The 16775-nt window shown below is 37.0% G+C and overlaps 2 protein-coding genes across 3 annotated transcripts; both read right to left on the reverse strand.

Annotated features, from left to right (window-relative positions):
- Window positions 1-2683: 2683 nt before the first annotated feature.
- LOC126033953 (parvalbumin beta-like) lies at window positions 2684-5521 on the reverse strand. 2 transcript variants are annotated; one of them, XM_049791072.1, is made up of 5 exons: window positions 5451-5521; window positions 5019-5086; window positions 4229-4361; window positions 3339-3448; window positions 2684-2839 (listed from the first exon to the last, which is right to left on the reverse strand). In XM_049791072.1, exons 2-5 carry the CDS (start codon window positions 5077-5079, stop codon window positions 2814-2816), a joined length of 330 nt encoding a protein of 109 aa, XP_049647029.1. In that variant the 5' UTR covers window positions 5080-5086; window positions 5451-5521; the 3' UTR covers window positions 2684-2813. The 2 variants fall into 2 exon arrangements, with proteins under 2 accessions (XP_049647029.1, XP_049647027.1); XM_049791070.1 differs by having other exon boundaries at window positions 5019-5089.
- Window positions 5522-11188: 5667 nt separating this feature from the next.
- LOC126033929 (parvalbumin, thymic) lies at window positions 11189-16139 on the reverse strand. The gene is made up of 5 exons (XM_049791027.1): window positions 16066-16139; window positions 14226-14293; window positions 13294-13426; window positions 12923-13032; window positions 11189-11652 (listed from the first exon to the last, which is right to left on the reverse strand). The coding sequence occupies exons 2-5, from the start codon at window positions 14284-14286 to the stop codon at window positions 11627-11629; spliced, it is 330 nt and encodes a 109-aa protein (XP_049646984.1). The 5' UTR covers window positions 14287-14293; window positions 16066-16139; the 3' UTR covers window positions 11189-11626.
- Window positions 16140-16775: the final 636 nt, after the last annotated feature.

The raw sequence follows: 16775 nt of genomic DNA on the forward strand, positions 1-16775 counted from the left end.
AGACAGAGAAGAAAAGAAAGTAAGTAAGTAAGTAAGTAAGTAAGTGTATTCTTGTAGACAGAAAACAGCATTTTCTCCACCAATCTGCTTAGTGGTAATACTGAAAGAAGGAAAGGTCTAAAAACGTCTCTAGTCACAAGCTCTTCTTAACTTTCTGGAGTGATCACTGAAGCTGATATCAGAATTACCTTGTCATTAATTTTTTACTGTTCTTAATGGAATGGTAAGTGGTGAAATTGTCTTAGATTTGTAGACCTAGCAGGCTAATCAGTGTGGAAGTAAGTGTGGTTAAATAAAGGAGCTGCCTGCTAACTCAAAAGTTATCTGTCTGTGCCTTTCTCTCCTTTAGCCATTAATAGTGGTATGATGCTTGAAGATCTTCAGGTGACCCATATTACATGGTGAAAATATAAAACATAATAACAGCTGAGATACATAGCATTTTCTGACAATAATGAGAGTTTTTAGCTCTGCAATTGGACTGCAGTTACTAATTCCTCAGAATTTCCTTTGTTTATTGCTCTCCTGAGATGACATTGAAATCATAAATGTGAACCTGTTTGATGGATAATTCTTTTTTTCACTGTTAAGGAAAATTCTACAATATTAAGGCCGGATTAATTAATTAGAGTTAATGAAAATATATTTTTGGCATGAGCACATTACTGAGTATTCATTAAGGTCCTGTAGATTGCTTTAGTTTTGTGTAATATGATGATTTCCCCAACATTGTACTGATGTTTCCTTCCTTCTCCCTAATGCCTTATCATAAATGTGTTATGCATCAGAACCACTATAACATTAGCAGGTAATTTTGAAATTAAGATTTTTTTATCTTAAATAGCTCCAACAAATACAGTACAAGACAGTCATCGTACAGGTTTTTGCAAGATTAATGCCCAAGAACAGACTTTTCAAGAGTTCAAAATTTTTTAAAAGGAGTACATAGGAGTAACTATCATGTTGGAAGCATAATGACCTGGATGATTAAAGTCATCTAGATATTTTAAAAGGCTGTTTGGATATCTGTGTATTTTTATCACATGCATAAGCCTAACCCCCCCCATACACCATAATGTCTAGTTAGGTACTGTTAGCAATTAGTTCATTTTTGTAACCTAATTTGATTGTTGCTTGTGTTTGCATTATGACAAATTTGTGATGACATCATCATACACTTACTTTTCAACCAGAACCCTAACTTGATCAGTGCACAAGCTGGTTGAACTTCAGTTAATGAGCCACTGTTCAGAATTTTGCATTCTCCTAATTCCTTATTTCTGTCTTTCTATTTCAATCTGTCTGTAAAGAAAAAAAGACTAATTTCTTAGCAATTTTTTAATGGTGCTCTTCATCTTGTTGTACTTTCCTCACAAACATTTATGCATTTATTTTTACAACCCTGTGAGATGTGGGCGTTATTTTATCCTCAGTTTTGAGATGGAGAAAAGCAACACTGATTACTGCAGCAACGTGCCCCAATTTGCCATTATGGAGCACCAGGGACTTGATTCTTCAAAGTGCTTTTCACCTAGTTGTATCCAAAACACAGCTCCCTTTGCCTTCAGTTGCATTTGTGAGGGTTGTAAAAACACATCTACTCTAATTAGACTTCCACGCAAAATAAACAAATTAGAATTGTGGTACCAATTAATACTCTTTACATTCATCTTGCAAGAACTCATGTTAGCATAAATCGTGTTGGTATGATTAAAGGGTACTGAATCTCTGTTCTGGCTTTCTGTACGCAGACCTTCAGTTCTCATACTGACAGAGAGGGGAACTCTGGGCTTCTGTCTCCTACCGCTGTGCAGGTAGACCCATGTTTTGCTCCTTTGTATCTCTGTGCCATGGTGTGCAAATTGCCACATACAGCTGGTATGATGGATATTTAGTGCCATATGGGTGGCACTAAAGGGCATTCTGTGTGCGAAGTGGACCCAACAAAAGGTATTTATTCCCTGACTGCAAACTAGCACCACAGACCTTTTCTGAGACTGCCATCCTGCTCCCAGGATCTGAGGCATAGGGTCGCCTCCTTTGGAATACAAAATGTTAGCATTCTGTGTTCAGAGGTGATTTAATCTGGCAAAACTCACCAACAGAAGTGGGCAGGTGGGATGCTAGAATTAATTCAAGCAGAATGCCGTTTTAACTTCTTGTAAGTGGAACAATAGTGCCATCAGGTGGGCAGGAAGGTGAGTAATGCCTTGAAGAATTTTGAATGTATTGCAATTTCAGTAATCTAGATTAATCTTGGATCCAGTTGATCTTATATTAAAATTGACAGCTTAATTAGTGCTAGGTCCTGCCATTTAATTAGTGTATGGAACACAATCAGTTGCATAAAGAATGCCATAAAAATATACAGAGCATTAAATACACCTCTTGATTAAATACCACTGCTACCAGTTACCATAACCAGGTTTTACACCTGGACATTTTATTTATTCCAGTTTTTTACAACAGGTGCTAGCTATTTATGCAAACATTGAAAATTAAATGCCCCTCAGAGATGCTTTTGATTTCTCCTTCCCTTAATATTTTTACTTATATCCTTAATGCCAAAAATTCAGATGAGCAGAGTGGATTCCAATTCAGTCTCCCAGTGGTATAAAGACCTTCTGTTTAAAATAATGGGGAACATGGTTTAAGTCGTGCTTGCACTACTTCACATGTTTTCCAGCAGTATGAAATCACTTGCCAGCAATTGTTCATGACCTTCCATGTACAAAATGTGTAAATAAGTAGTAGGCTTGCAATAGGAGAGATTGTTTATGGCACAGATATCTTGGTCTTTATTTGACTGCTTGTTAGGATTTGACCAGAGCTTGAAACTCTGAAAAAGAAATAAAAGAATAATAAAATGGGACCACATTTTGTAATTGCACGTTCAAAAAAGTACTTTCTTAATTTTTACAGTTAAAATGGGAAAATAATGATGCTTCCTCTGATAATCATTCCTTAAAGGTAGTACATTGTATACTCATAATAATAGATACTTAAGACAAAGGAAGTGTTGCATTTAAGTGTCACATTTTACTATAGTTCAATGGTAAAAAGCAGTGAAATTATATACTGAAATTTTAGAAATATATCAGTTTAGGTTCCAGTCCTGAAAAAACCTCTGTAGATGAAAAAAGAGACTGACCACCTGTAGCCAAGGGCAGAATATAGACTGGCTCCTACATTAGATCCTCTTTACAGTACAGAGCAGATGTGAGCACCTCAGAATCAGACGCATAACATCCAATGTATGGAGAAGGGCAGCTGCCTAGAGCTAGCCATTAGGAATTCTCAAAGGCAGGTATTACTCCATTTAATAAAGGCAGTCTTACCATCCACTCCAATTTTACCATCTCCATCACTATCACCTGCTGCCAGGAATGCCTTGGTCTCAGCATCAGTCAAAGCTCTGGCACTGGCTGAGAAATTCTGCAGGAAAAGTCTGTTAAAGGTTAAAGGACAAATGAGTGAGACATACTCAGTAACCAAAAGCATTTAGAGTTTGGTATTGGTAATAGCTGTAAAATTCCAAGCCTGATTAAATTCTTGAGACTATTTCAAAAGTTCTTTGTAAATAATTTTGAATTCAATGGCAAAACTTCCTCTAACTTCAGTGAGAATAAGGGTAAGAAAGTAAGAGGATGTTGCATTACAACATGTAAAAATCCTTGATGACATTTTGGTTTCATTGGATTAAAAAGGCAAAATTAAAACTGATTCCCTAGTGGCAGGGTTCATTCTTCCCTCCTTGTTATCTTTCTTTTCTCCTAAGATGTAGACTCTTAAGAGTGGAAGAATTTTTCTAACCTTACTTTTTAACTTCAAAGTCAGATGAATATGATCTCAAAAATAGAATTCATGTGATAGAAAGAAAGATGAGAGAAAAATAGTCCTTTGAATTCAGTCTAGTAAAAATTCTTGCAGTAATAAAAAGCAAACTCTAGCAGAACTGCTATTTTTATCTTCACAGTCTGTCAGTTACCACTACATGAAACAAGTATTTTCAGTGCTATCAGAGTGTTTTCTTGTTGTGATCCAGCCTTGCCTTCATTGTTTGTCTTGCAGCTCCTTCAGCACAAGTGTACACACGCACACGCGTGCACACACACGCAGTTGTCCCTCATCCAAAAAGACAGAAGGAAAGGGAGTATTTCTGATCTTGTCCTGCATTTTTAGACAATAAAACACAAGCCTGTTGGTAACTCATTTTTTATTTACTTACTTCAGTTCATCTTCCTCAATAAAGCCACTCCTGTCCTGGTCAAGAATTCCAAAGACTTTGGTGAGCTGGTCTTTGGACTTGGAGTTGAGACCCACTTTGACAAAAAAGGTTTTGTAATTGAATGAATCAGCAGCTGAAATAAGCAGGAAGAGATGAAAAAAAGTAGTTAAAGATCTGGAACAAAAAAAAAAAATTAGCTTTTTGGTCAAAAAGCAGCAAACTGTTCTGCAGTACAGTGAGGGTCATTACAAACCCAAATCAACAATCTTTGATTTTCCTGAGTTTATTTCAGATTAGTGGGATTTTTCCATCAATGATCTCTCAAACCTAGAAAGATAAATATTGACTGTGGTCTTCATCATGCAAGAACATACATTTGTAAATAGATACTTCACTCAAACATAATTTCACATAACTTGATAATAAATATTGTGCTTGTATTGAAATCAGCAGAAGCTTTATTATTATTCTCTGAAAAAACCCCAGGATTTCAGCCTCTGGATTTTTTCATACTTAAAATTGCTGTTGGGTGCCTGTACCTTGGTTGACAAAGATTAAAACTCACATCTATTCCATTACCTTGCCTCCTTTTCCTCTTTTTGATAAAACGGTCAAGGCTGTAATTAGCAAACAAATGTAACAAGAACACCTCACCATGTACCCTGGAGAGGAAATTAACATTATATTGTCTAGTTCATCCTTTTGGCCTTTTCTGTTTCCATTGGAATTGGGATATTGGGGTAGTAAGGACAAAGCAATTTGATAGATAAATGGAAAAGACAAAAGTTACCTTGACAGCTCTGTAGACCAGCAGCAATTTCAGCTTCTGTCAGGATACCAGAAAGAGCCATGTCAAAGCTACTGTAAAATGAAAAATAATACTGGGTAGAGTTCATATTGATCTTGGTCTGTCAGCCTTTGATGCTGCCCCATGAGGACAGCCAGGTTTGATTAGTGGGGCAGTTGCAACCTAGGTCCCGGGGCAAACCAGGGAGCTGCCCTGCAGGAGCCAACTGTTCCATCCTTTAGTTCAGATACATGTAGTGAGTGCAGCTGGCTTGCTGTTATCTCCAGTTAAGTGTTCAGGTGCATAAGCTGAGGACAAAACCAAGCGTATTTGTAGAACTGCACGGCATTTGAGGATCTTTGGTTATTTCCATGCATTTTTTTGTGTGGATTATTGTGATGTCTTCCAAAGCTCTAGAGAAAAGACTGAACTCACCTTGCCACTTAGTTTTCCCCAAGCCAAGAACAGAAAAAACTGTGAGGTAAAATATCTGTAGAGTCCTCTTGGCTTAATTCTTTTTCAAATGACAGAGATAATGACTTATATAGACCTTAGTTAAGTCCTCTCGACCTTTTACAGAAGTCCTAGAGCCACGTGATGGCTCAGATACCCCACGGGCTAAGTTACTGTGGCTGACAAGATCTGCTAGCTAATCAGACTGATATTTATATCCCAAAGGAATGTGCATGGTGTTTTAGACAATATATAAGGTTTAGTGGCATACAAAGTAAATCCTCTCAGCTTGCATCTGTTTTTAGTCAAGTGAATGATTTTTGATCTGTGAATGAAAAAATATAATATTTTTTTTATTGCTTAATGATAGCAACAAATGGACATCTTCGTGATAGGCTTTGTCTTTTAAGGGCCCGATCCTGATAGCAATTAACTCATGAAACATTACTCCTGCAATTGCCCTAATAGTCTTCAAATAATACTAATACTGATACCTTTGTAATAGATATATCTGACTAACAAGTAGTATCTCACAGGTAAAACTTTTAATTTTACATCAGCCCAAAGTATTTTTAATAAGCTGATATATAAACCAATTGCTGAAATATGTACTTCAGACTATAAAAATCTAATATTCAAGACATTTGCTGAGTATTAACTCATTGCATGGTGCACATTTTAAATCATCATACTAATTGTGTCCATTTATAGAATGAAGGTTGTCAGTTATTCAGCAGCAGACAGGTCTATGCATCAATTAATGGTAAGGTCTGAAAATGAGCAGTAAAATCTGTGACATTTGATTCTTTCTTTCTGTAATGAAAAAATAAACTTTTGTAAGGATTCAAACAGTAGCTAAGCTCAAGCTGCAGCTTTTCTCTTACTGGTTATTAATAGGATCCTCTGCTTGGCTATCTCATGAAATCTGTTGGAACTTAATGGCCTTGAGAATGGCTGAAATTGGCCAATAGTGTAATAAAAAGCCATTGGGAGAACATTTCAGACCCACACATACATAAACATGCACAGAGTATCATTGTAGATTTAAATAATATTTGCGTAATGCCATTACATTTAAAATAAGGCCTAACACTTGGTCAATGTAACATAAAGCTGCTGTCATTTCTTTCAAAAATCATATAAATGAAAATACAGACAAAACCTCATCTTACACATCTTAGTTTCCCTTGTTTCTTCAAGAGAAGAATGCTTAGGATAATGCTAACTATATTATTCTAAACACATGCTGTGTGGTAAATTGAACATTGTGAAAGCAAAGTTTTCTGGACTATATAAGATCAGCTGAGCAAGTTGCTTTTAAAGGCATTTCATCCTGAACTGGTAGATAAATAAACTAAATGATCCAGTCTTTCCGTTTGGGAATCTAGCTTTGCCTTTGTTTCAGATTCCTAGGAAGTAATTCAGAGTATGGCCTGGGATCATAGAGAATCTGGTAATTGTGTCGGAATTATTGAACATTCAAGAAATAATCCTGGTGAGAAGACCACATTGAAATTACAAAGCATTTATCGATAAGTTTTTGAGTATTTCTGTGGCAAACCAGAGCTTGCCTGTAGATGGCACCAAAGACAATTAAGTCCAGCCGTGAAATCTCTCCGGGGCTACTTAGGGTGAGAGAAAACCAAGGAACTGAGAATGAGAACAGGTTAACAGGCAGGTGGGCGTTCATGAGAAAGGAAGAGGAAGGAACAGATATTTGAAAGAAAAAAAGTCTAGTCCACCAAATCACTCGAAAGACTGTAATATAAGCAGACTAAACTGAAAGCTCATAAATAATTGCAGAGGAGTTTCCTTTAACGATGATTAGGACAAACAGGTTATTTCATCTGTCTAACAAAACCAGGTTTTACTGTGTTTATGCTGGCTAAATATTACAGTCGGTTAGGGACATCATTGCAAATATAAGATCAGTTTGTTCTGGAAGTGTGGGAGTTAGAGCAGAAAGTTAGTATCTAGGAAGTGCCTGCTGATTAATACCTAGTTGTGATGAAACTGCTGTGATTCCCTTTGAGTAAATATCTGCATATTCTACATTGACATAAGTTCCCCTTTGAACTTAGGGTCAATAATATCTTTGTAACTGCAGGGGAAGGCATTGTCTAGGGATACCTTCTTTTCATATTGTAACTAATGTGGTGATCTGATTTTCTTTTCTGGAGCTTGATATACAAAAACTCTGATTATCTTGTTTTCCTGAGTGTAGGATATGCTGATAAGCAAATCAAAAGTAATGTAGCAGCCATATCCCAACTGCTAGATAGTGTGCCCTATAGACCTTCAGTATAGAAAGTGTACCAGAAAGTCCATATCAATGTAATGGTATCTTTCTGTGCTTGCAAGCAAAAGTAATATGCAAATTAAGTTTCATAAAATGTGAGGACTTTAAATTAGTTCATATTCCACAGCATCCATTTATTAAAGTGTTTTAAAAATATATGAGAAATTAAGCACGAAAATGTTAGGTACATGTCTGTTCAGGGATTTAATCAAGATGTATCTATTTCAGTAACTCATTCCAGGAAATGAATCCAGCCTTGGCCCCCTCTGCCCACACTGTTTGTGTGAAGAGCTCCAGGCGCCTCTGATGATGCTGCATCAAAGATTTTCCACATGGGCTGGCTGCTAACTCAAAGAAGAAACTTTACCAGTCTATGTGTGCAATGAATGTTCTGACATCCCCTTGCCCTTTCTGTGCTCTCTTACTTGTTAGAAGATGACTGTGAGATTTGAACAGTTGGAGAGCTGAAATTGAATCTGAAGTTTACAAATGGCTCTAAGTTGGGATTTCCAAAGGAACATGAAGTTAGGAGGCAGCCAGCTTCCCCTAAATACCAGGAGATTTTATCTTCTACATGACTCTGCTCCTTTATCAGGACAACTCAAAATTTTGGTTTAAGAGAGATGATGGATTCAGTGGCTACAGCACTAGGGTGGGTTTGGGATATGGGACTCAACACCCTGGTCTTCTATACCTGTTTTCTGAGAGCTTGTGTAGGACAATGAATTTCTTTGTGTTTAGTTCCCACTTTAAAGAGATCGTATTACTTCTTTATTTTACAAAAAGTATTGAGAGGATTAGAAATTAAACTTCTCATATGGGGTAATGAGGGGAATGAGGTGTGTCTGAGAGCTTACAGTCTTTGGGCTCAGTGGAACTCAGATCAGCCATTCACATTTTGGGTTGCTGTTTAATTGTCTTAAGTAAAGGTAAACCATATAAAACCCATTTCCTTTATCCTGAGAATTATGAAGCAGTATTATACTGAGTATTACACCAAGTAGGACAGTCTTACTCAAAACCTGAGAACAGGTTATCAGTGTGATAATGCAGGGTGTTGTTAGATCTTTTCTGATTTGATGTAGCATAAACAATTTCTAACAGAATTTTGGTTTTTAACTCTGTACTCAGCAGTGTTTTATTTGTGTACTTCATTCATAAAAGGTTGATGTAGAGGATTTAATCCTTACTTATTAGATTGCCCTGAGATGTTATAGAACCTCCATCCTTGAAGGTACTCCAACTCAGCTTAGAGCAATGTGCCCTAAGTTGGCCTTCTGAGGAAGCGATTGCACCAGAGACCTCAGATTCTTTCCAGCATGAATTACTCTGTGATTCTATACCTTAATTGTGGTAACATTGTGATATCACCATTTGTCTCTTTACTACTTCAGATGGCATCCACATGGACATCTTGCAATCAAAGGTTTTCTCTAGTGCAATGACATTGTCAAGTTCAGAGAACACTTAGGGAATATGCTATTCTCTAAGAAAATTGAAGGCTGCCACTGGCTGAACTTGAATTCATTGAAATTAACCTTCCAAGAAAACTTTACATTTTGGAATTTGTTTCTTTTAGGTAGAAAATATTCTCTTCTGGTTTGGTTAGCTCTACAAGTGTGGATCCTAGTTCCAATAGAAGACTTAATAGGGCCTAGGCGTTTTTGCTGAACGGTCTATGGGCTTTGTTTGAAATCAGGGATTTTTTTGAGTTTTATTGTAATTCCTTCTAATTAAATGGCTGGATGGTTTTAATAAGATTTAAAACTTACTTTCTTGCCACAATTTACTGTTTAAGAAGAACAGATTTTCTCATGAACAATATTATCTAAATTTTACATCAAGTTGCAACATACACAAGAATCGCCTGATTCTCAGAAGTACTTAATTCCCCCTTGTAGCCACAGAAGGCAGTGATGTTCAGTTGTTTAGCATCTCTGAAATATAGGATAGGCCACTATGTAGTCTTGCATTTCTTGCATTCCACGAGACTTTCAGATGCGCAAGGAATGCCGTATCAGGTCTGTCACTTATGGTATTGTGTGTGCCATCTGCTTGTGAACTAGTGACATGATATTTTAGTGATTAGCAGTGTGAGGAGGTAATGTATATATTACATCTGTGTATTACTGCAGATCTGGATTGCTTTGGGATTTTTTCTTCAGCAGATAGGAAAATGAATAAGGTAAAAGGAACCAACAGAGTCTCATCATTATGCAAAATATTTCAGTGCTGCAATTAACAGCAGCTATAATTTAAGCCCAGATTTAACATCAAAGGCGGTAAGGATAGAATTAGGTTTTATATTCATTATAATTCTGCCAAGGCTTCAGTGAGTCTGATTGCTAGAATTCCTCTTTTGCATTAGCCGTCTTAAATCTGCCGAATAGCTCTCTTACATGCCTGCGTATGAGTGAGCTGTATTTGCCTCACATAATCATCTCGCAATTCATGGAAATGCCAACATTGAATGTTACATAAAAGTTCCAGAAGGCTTTGTTTCTGCCATTCTTCGAAACAGCTGCCAAATTATGTTATAATTATCATCCAGTTTCAGCAGAGAGTATTAAAATGACAGTCTGCTTGTGAGCTGGAACCACGTCATGGTAGATGGGAAGGGAAACAACTAAATGTTGGTGGGGAAATTTCCAACCCACTCAGCCAGAAATGCACCTCATCTACTCAGTCTGTTGAGCTCTGCATTTAACCATGAACATTATTTACTTTGTCCATTAATGAAGACAATGCTGTAACTAGCTCTAAATCCTGTTATACACTTATCAAAGGAAATACTAGTTCTTAATAATTTTCAGACTTAAGAAAATTGCTAATATTATGGATAATATAGATGATTATTCATATAATAAATGAAAGAATTGAGTAATGGCCGTTATTTAGCAACGTAACAGAGCTTTAAGGTAATCAAACAGCAAGACTGGCTATGGTTTCATCTGTAGGAGACACAGAAATTCACAAATGTGGCAAGGTATTATTGTTTTGTACATATTAAGAGGTAATAAGCAACATGTTCATGATTCACAGAAAAACCTCCAGGCTTGTGGCCATGCCATGTTGTCAGGGGACTGTGACTTGTGACAGTGTCAGAGTTGGGATTAGACCCTTCTCTTCTATCTCACAGCTGCCTTAGATTTCAGGGAAGATAAATCTTCTTAAGGGAGAGTTACATTTTAGGCCATAAACACTTTCTGATGATACATGCTGTAGCCTAGTACTTAATTTTGTAAAATTAACCACAAACTTATTCCATGCTTTGAACTATGTGTCAACTCCTCTTAATTTTTTTTCTCATATTCTCAGGGTTGGGACTTAATACAAAGTATTTTTAGCTATCTTGTTAGCATTGCTTTTCCTCAAGGATCAGAGAATTAAGCAGAAATAAAACTCAGTGAAATCAGTACAGTTAAGCCTTAAAAGATGTCATATTGTTTAAGATCATCAAAACTGTGTCTGGTGAGTCAGCATGGTCAAGTATGAGGATGGAAAACCTAAACAAAATTTAAAAAGCAGCTTTTTTCCCCAAAGTTGTTTTTGTTTGTTTGTTTGTTTTGTTTTTTTTTTAAATTATTTTCCTCCCCTCTTCCAGCCAGAATTTCAACATGATGAGCGGTTGAAAAATCACAAAGTGCCTTCTTTACAGTGGAAATGTAACAACACCACACGACCAAAACATCTGTACATTTCAAGATTTCTCAGCAATCCGGTGTGTGAACTTGATGTATGGGGAATTGTTAACGCCTGAAACAATATAAAAATGTACAAACACATGCTGAATGTGAAGTGCTTGTTGGACGAGGTAATTGGAAGAGTCAGTCCAAGGTTGCCTTTGGTCTAATGCTGTTTATGCCTTCACCAGAGATTGGAATTCTGTCACGGAAGAAAATGAGAAAGGCAGAGAATAAAACTAGATGAAAGTGTTTTTTAACATCTTTAGAAAAGATAGATAAAAATGACTTGAACTCCTAGCCATGGAGGGCTCCCAAAGTTATTATAACACTGCACAAGCTACTGCTAAACTGAGATTCTGGGGGCGTAACAGATTTTTCACTCCTTAAAAAGAGTAAGTGCAGAGAGGAGGAGTGCGTCTGTAAATTCATATTTGTGGGAAATCCTGAGATAAGGTAAACTATCTTTAACCCATTACCAACTCTGATAATAGCCAAGGAAGCAGAGAGTGAATTAGGTCGAGCCTGTAGCTTCCAATTTGAGGCATTTTTTGGTTTTGTTATTCCAAAGAAAAAATTTCAGTAGTGATGTAATTTCAGAATGGGAGATTCAATGGTTAAGGGCTAAGATCTGCGTAATACAATGCCCTATTTGGGGCTCATAAACAGAAGCTGCAAAAGCTGCTGCTAAAGCAAATTCCTCCAACAGTGTATCTCTCTCTCCTCCCAAACTCTGGCTAAGATTAGCACGTGTGTCTGTTAGAGTTATTGCCACCTGTCCTAGTTCAGCTGAGACAGCCCTGTTTTCAGTGACTTAATCTCTAATATATGATGCATAATGTCCTATTTTCCTTTGCTGCGATTTCTAAAAGAAATATCCTGGCCAGTTCACATCATCCCTGTGAGGTTTTCTTTAGGAATTTGATTTAGTTTCTTGTAAAAGGACTGCCCTGTGCTGCATTGCAGCAGTTCTAGCCTTGAAAAACAATACCAGTCTTATTTTACATTAATGAATTAACCACTCAGTAATACTGACCAATGTTTGATAGTGGTAGATGAAGAAATAAGTTTATGTAGGTGGAGGTGTGTTTAGAAATGAAAGTGTCATATGGCCAGAAGTGCAGAGCATCCACTGCTGAAGTGGAAATGTAAAGAATGAGTAAGTGTTCAGGATGTTTTAAAAATCTTGCATGTTGAATCTATGGATCAGACACACAGCAGAATTAACCCCAAAGCGGTTGTTATTGATTGGAAGAACAGGCTCTACATTGGGCCTAAATATACTGTTGCTTGCAACAGAGACCAAATGTGAATAAAGCTATGAAAATAAAGGAGTGTTCACTAGTATAAAAATTGTGGCAGAAAGTACCAGGCCAAAGTACTTGGATGTATTCTTCATGCTACATTTTAAATGCAGCCCTAAATGCATTCATTTTAAAACATAATTTTTATGAAGTTTCTAAAAGTCTTACCTTCCACTCCAATTTTGCCATCACCATCAGTGTCACCTGCAGCCAGAAAAGCCTTGGTCTCCGCGGAGGTGAGGACTCTAGCACTCGAAGAGAAATTCTTTAGAAACAGCCTGAAATAGAACAGGGTAGAGTACTGTGCTTGAGTTTTATTCTCTGAAATGTCATACCGGTGTTTCCGGTTTTCTTAAACCCATGCCAAAAAAACCATAAGGTAATGCCTGCTCTTATCATCTGAAGAAATGCATACAGATTCAAGGAGAGACAAGGAATTGTATTTTATTTTTAAAACAACAGCAAGTTTCTTCTAGGACACCAAGCAAGTTCAAAGGTTTACATTTTTTAAAGGAGTACAGCAGCTGAACAGTACTTACTGAAGCTCTTCTTCTTCAATGAAACCACTCTTGTCCTGATCAAGGATTCCAAAAACTTTCTTTATCTGATCAGGAGTTTTGCTGGATAAACCAACCGTGGAGAAGAAGGACTTGTAGTTGAAGGAATCATCAGCTGGAAGGAACAGAAGTTGTTTAAATATTTTCCCTTGAAGTTGCTACTACTGTATGTATTCCTTGGGAATATGTATATGTTTTCTTAAGCATCAGCCTGCTCCCCGGTGTAGCAAAAAAGAAAATACAGTGGATAATTTCCCTTTTTAATCACTCTGTGCCTGTGGTCATATATCCTTTCAGCCAGTTTGAAGTTTTCTGTTACAGTGCACATTCTGCTAAATCAGGATTTATGCACTGTGTCACATGCAATTAATAATAAATATTTAGAGGGTGCTACTGTTGCTTACAGGCCAACTCCTATAATTCTTACTTCATTTTCACTTAGTCCTTGCTTTGGTGAAGAATTTGGTAGAAAAGTAAGTAATTCACAGTCAAACTAGCTCTTTGAGCATTTGGAAAATTGGCTTGATCTTACTGCAGAACTCTTTAAGAGAAATGAGACTGGTCATTGCTTCACAAATGACACTTTGATTCTGCAGGCTGAGGCTTTTTTTGACATTTTGAAGGCAAAGGCTAACTATTTAAATATAAAACTTCAACAGGTTTAAAAATTTACAGAGTTTAGAGTTAAGCCAGCCCTAACTGAAACTGTGGCCCTTTAATTGCTGCTCTGTGTTTTGGGGAGCGTTACCCACCAAATAACCACTTGTGAGAATTTCTGAATTCAAGGGGCTATACTGTAACATAGCTAGAAAGAGATCTCACGGAAAAGGAATCTAAAGGGAAAATGATAGGCATGTCATCTTAAGACATAAAAATGATACGCATCTTCTGGCTGCAGAGAGACCATTCCTTACCCTGGCAGCTGGAGAGAGCAGATTCAATATCTTTAGCAGAAAGGATGTCAGTGATGGCCATTGTTGAACTGTAAAATAAATTAAATGTGAGCTACTTAGTCATTAAAATGACTTCTCTACCTCTTTTATGGCTCTATTTGAAGTTGCTGCTGTGACAGTATATGATAGGGGAGACATTATTCATCTAATTGTAAGCCGAGCGTACTGTAACAGATGTCTGCAGCAGGTGCTTCCACTTAAAGCTGGGTAATGAGGGAGGAATTCTGCATGCGGCAGTGTGGGGCTTCAGGAAGATCTGATGCCTGTACTGCACTGGGAGAACGAATCAAAGGTGTCTAGCACCACAAAACTTCATGACTTCTGTGTGGGTTTTCCTGGAGGTGGGTTATTACTCAATTAAAATTGGCATATATTTACAGCATACGTAAAAGATAAGGCTCAGTATGTCCCCTAGAACTATATCTGGAATAAATGTAATTGGAATTTAAAAAATCTAGTATTATTATCAATAAATGTAGTGATCTTTTCAAAGAATGAAAGTAATAGTGTAGAATAAATAATAATAATTTTACTCATTTCAAGGAAATCTAAATTTGGAGTGTAAGTTCCTCCTCTATTTAGTTGCAACAAATGTAACTGCTATAAATTTGGCTTGCTGGGCTGCTGCATCATTAAAAGACTACATTTCATGATAGCTTTATAAAAAAGTTTTCTAAAGTATGTTGTGGGGTTTTTTTTAATTCCATGTAGGTGATAATAAACCAGATTTTTGTCCAGATTTTGGCATCTCAGTATGTTAATGTGCTTAGAACAGAGGTATTGAGACTTAAAGTCATTCCTTGTAGAGTGGAGGAGGTGTTTTCTTCTGATACAGCAGCATTTGACAAAAGAGACTCTTTGTCCCATTCAGCTACCAACAGCTGCAACAGCTTGCCAGCGTAATATATATTGCTTAAGAAAATGCTACAAGGCCTGAATTTCTAGTAAATTTTTTGGTGTGAACATAGCATTGATGCATTTACAGTTTGGTACACTGCACACATCAGTGCAGACTGGTTACAATTTAAAACTTGTGACATTACTGTAAAGTACCTTTATGTTAATGAAGGAAGGGGAACTAAGGCATAGAAAAGTTATTCTTGAAAGCCACAAGAGAACAGAAATATCTTTTCGTGGATCCCTAACTGATCTTCAACAACATAATTCTTCCTGTCTAAGCATGGAAAGCAGCATTCATGAAAAGGGAACCAATGCTGATAGCCATTTATAGTCTGTGTGCTGGTTTGAGATCTACACACAGGTTTAAACTTTGCCTAAAATATGGACTGGCTGCCTCTGTACCTGTTGGTTTGCAGCAGATGAAATTGTCAATCATTTCAGTCCCTTTCTGAATATCTCAGAAGGGGTAAGGAGACAATGGGACAAATTCACGCTTGTGGCAATGGGTACTTCTCCGGCTAAAACTGATGAGTTACTTTTGTTTTGCTTGCAATTATTTTGTCCCAGTGGCTTCTTGTGCAAAGTACTTCCCCCTCTCAGTACTAGGCAAGATAATTTGGAGCTCTGCCATTGACCTAATTCCCACTGCTGACAGGATTAAAAATGGGGAAGAGATGAAGGAAAACCTAAAAATTGCAGAATTTTTTATAAGGGGCATCGTTCCTGTCTTTTTCCATCCTGTGATCTGAATGCTGATTCTATTCTATGTTAGCCTGTAAAGATACAACATACTGGAAGCTGATACAAGAATAGATATTTTAATTGCATAGGTGCTTTCCATTTAGGGAGCATTTTGCTTTTGTGTTTCTTTTTCTCAAAGCAGAGGATCTAATCAGCTTACCTTTGTGGTCTTCTTGACTGGATAGGGAAGCAATCTGGTTGGGAGGAACGTACTTGCTGTGTGTCTCCAGCAGAGCTGAGCTTGCATATATATACTTTAAGTTGTATACCATATACAGATTTTAGATTTCAGCGTCACGAAGGGGGAATGGTGTCAAATGAACTTGCCTAACTAATCATCTTGCACTATTTTTATCTCAAGAGAATACATATGATATTTGCAAACGAAACAAGATAAGTGGCCAGATAGGCAAAAAGGACAGAGTCATATTAAATTTCTTCTGATTTAAGCGGAAAATACCAACTTCTCCATATGATGTAGGGCAGGAAAAAAACCCCACTCTCTGATATGCTTGATCCAAGGAGTCAGATGAAATGAAGCACTCCTAACTTCTGAAGAGATGCCTTTAATGAATGTTTAAATGTGATAACTTGTTATCTTATCTGTATACACTACATGTGATAGAATTTCATCATTAGACTGCTAAGCAAAAAAAAAAAAAAAAAATCCTGTTCAAATATTGTTTGTGTAGCAAACCATTTAGGGAAAATAATAATCATGTTGTCTCACAGAATGTCTGGTCCGTTGTTTTGAAAAAAACCCACACACAGTGAATTTGGTGCTACAGGAGGTAAAATAATATTATGTCAATCCATTGGAACAGTTGGCTAGGGGAGGGTATTTTGTCTGGTATGTTTCCAGGGAAAATC

This window comes from Accipiter gentilis, chromosome 33 (genome assembly GCF_929443795.1).
Source record: "Accipiter gentilis chromosome 33, bAccGen1.1, whole genome shotgun sequence".
In the NCBI taxonomy this organism is placed as follows: Eukaryota; Metazoa; Chordata; class Aves; order Accipitriformes; family Accipitridae; genus Astur; species Astur gentilis.

What these genes read in the sequence shown, in the direction of transcription:
- LOC126033953 (XM_049791072.1), bottom strand. Translation starts at nt 5,079, where the DNA reads ATGGCTCTTTCTGGTATCCTGACAGAAGCTGAAATTGCTGCTGGTCTA. An exon ending in TGGTCTACAGAGCTGTCAAG is followed by an intron (nt 4,362 to 5,018) that starts GTAACTTTTGTC and finishes TGCTTATTTCAG; the next exon opens with CTGCTGATTCATTCAATTAC. An exon ending in TGGTAAAATTGGAGTGGATG is followed by an intron (nt 2,840 to 3,338) that starts GTAAGACTGCCT and finishes TTTCTTTTTCAG; the next exon opens with AGTTTCAAGCTCTGGTCAAA.
- LOC126033929 (XM_049791027.1), bottom strand. Translation starts at nt 14,286, where the DNA reads ATGGCCATCACTGACATCCTTTCTGCTAAAGATATTGAATCTGCTCTC. An exon ending in TGCTCTCTCCAGCTGCCAGG is followed by an intron (nt 13,427 to 14,225) that starts GTAAGGAATGGT and finishes TGTTCCTTCCAG; the next exon opens with CTGATGATTCCTTCAACTAC. An exon ending in ATTGAAGAAGAAGAGCTTCA is followed by an intron (nt 13,033 to 13,293) that starts GTAAGTACTGTT and finishes GTTCTATTTCAG; the next exon opens with GCTGTTTCTAAAGAATTTCT.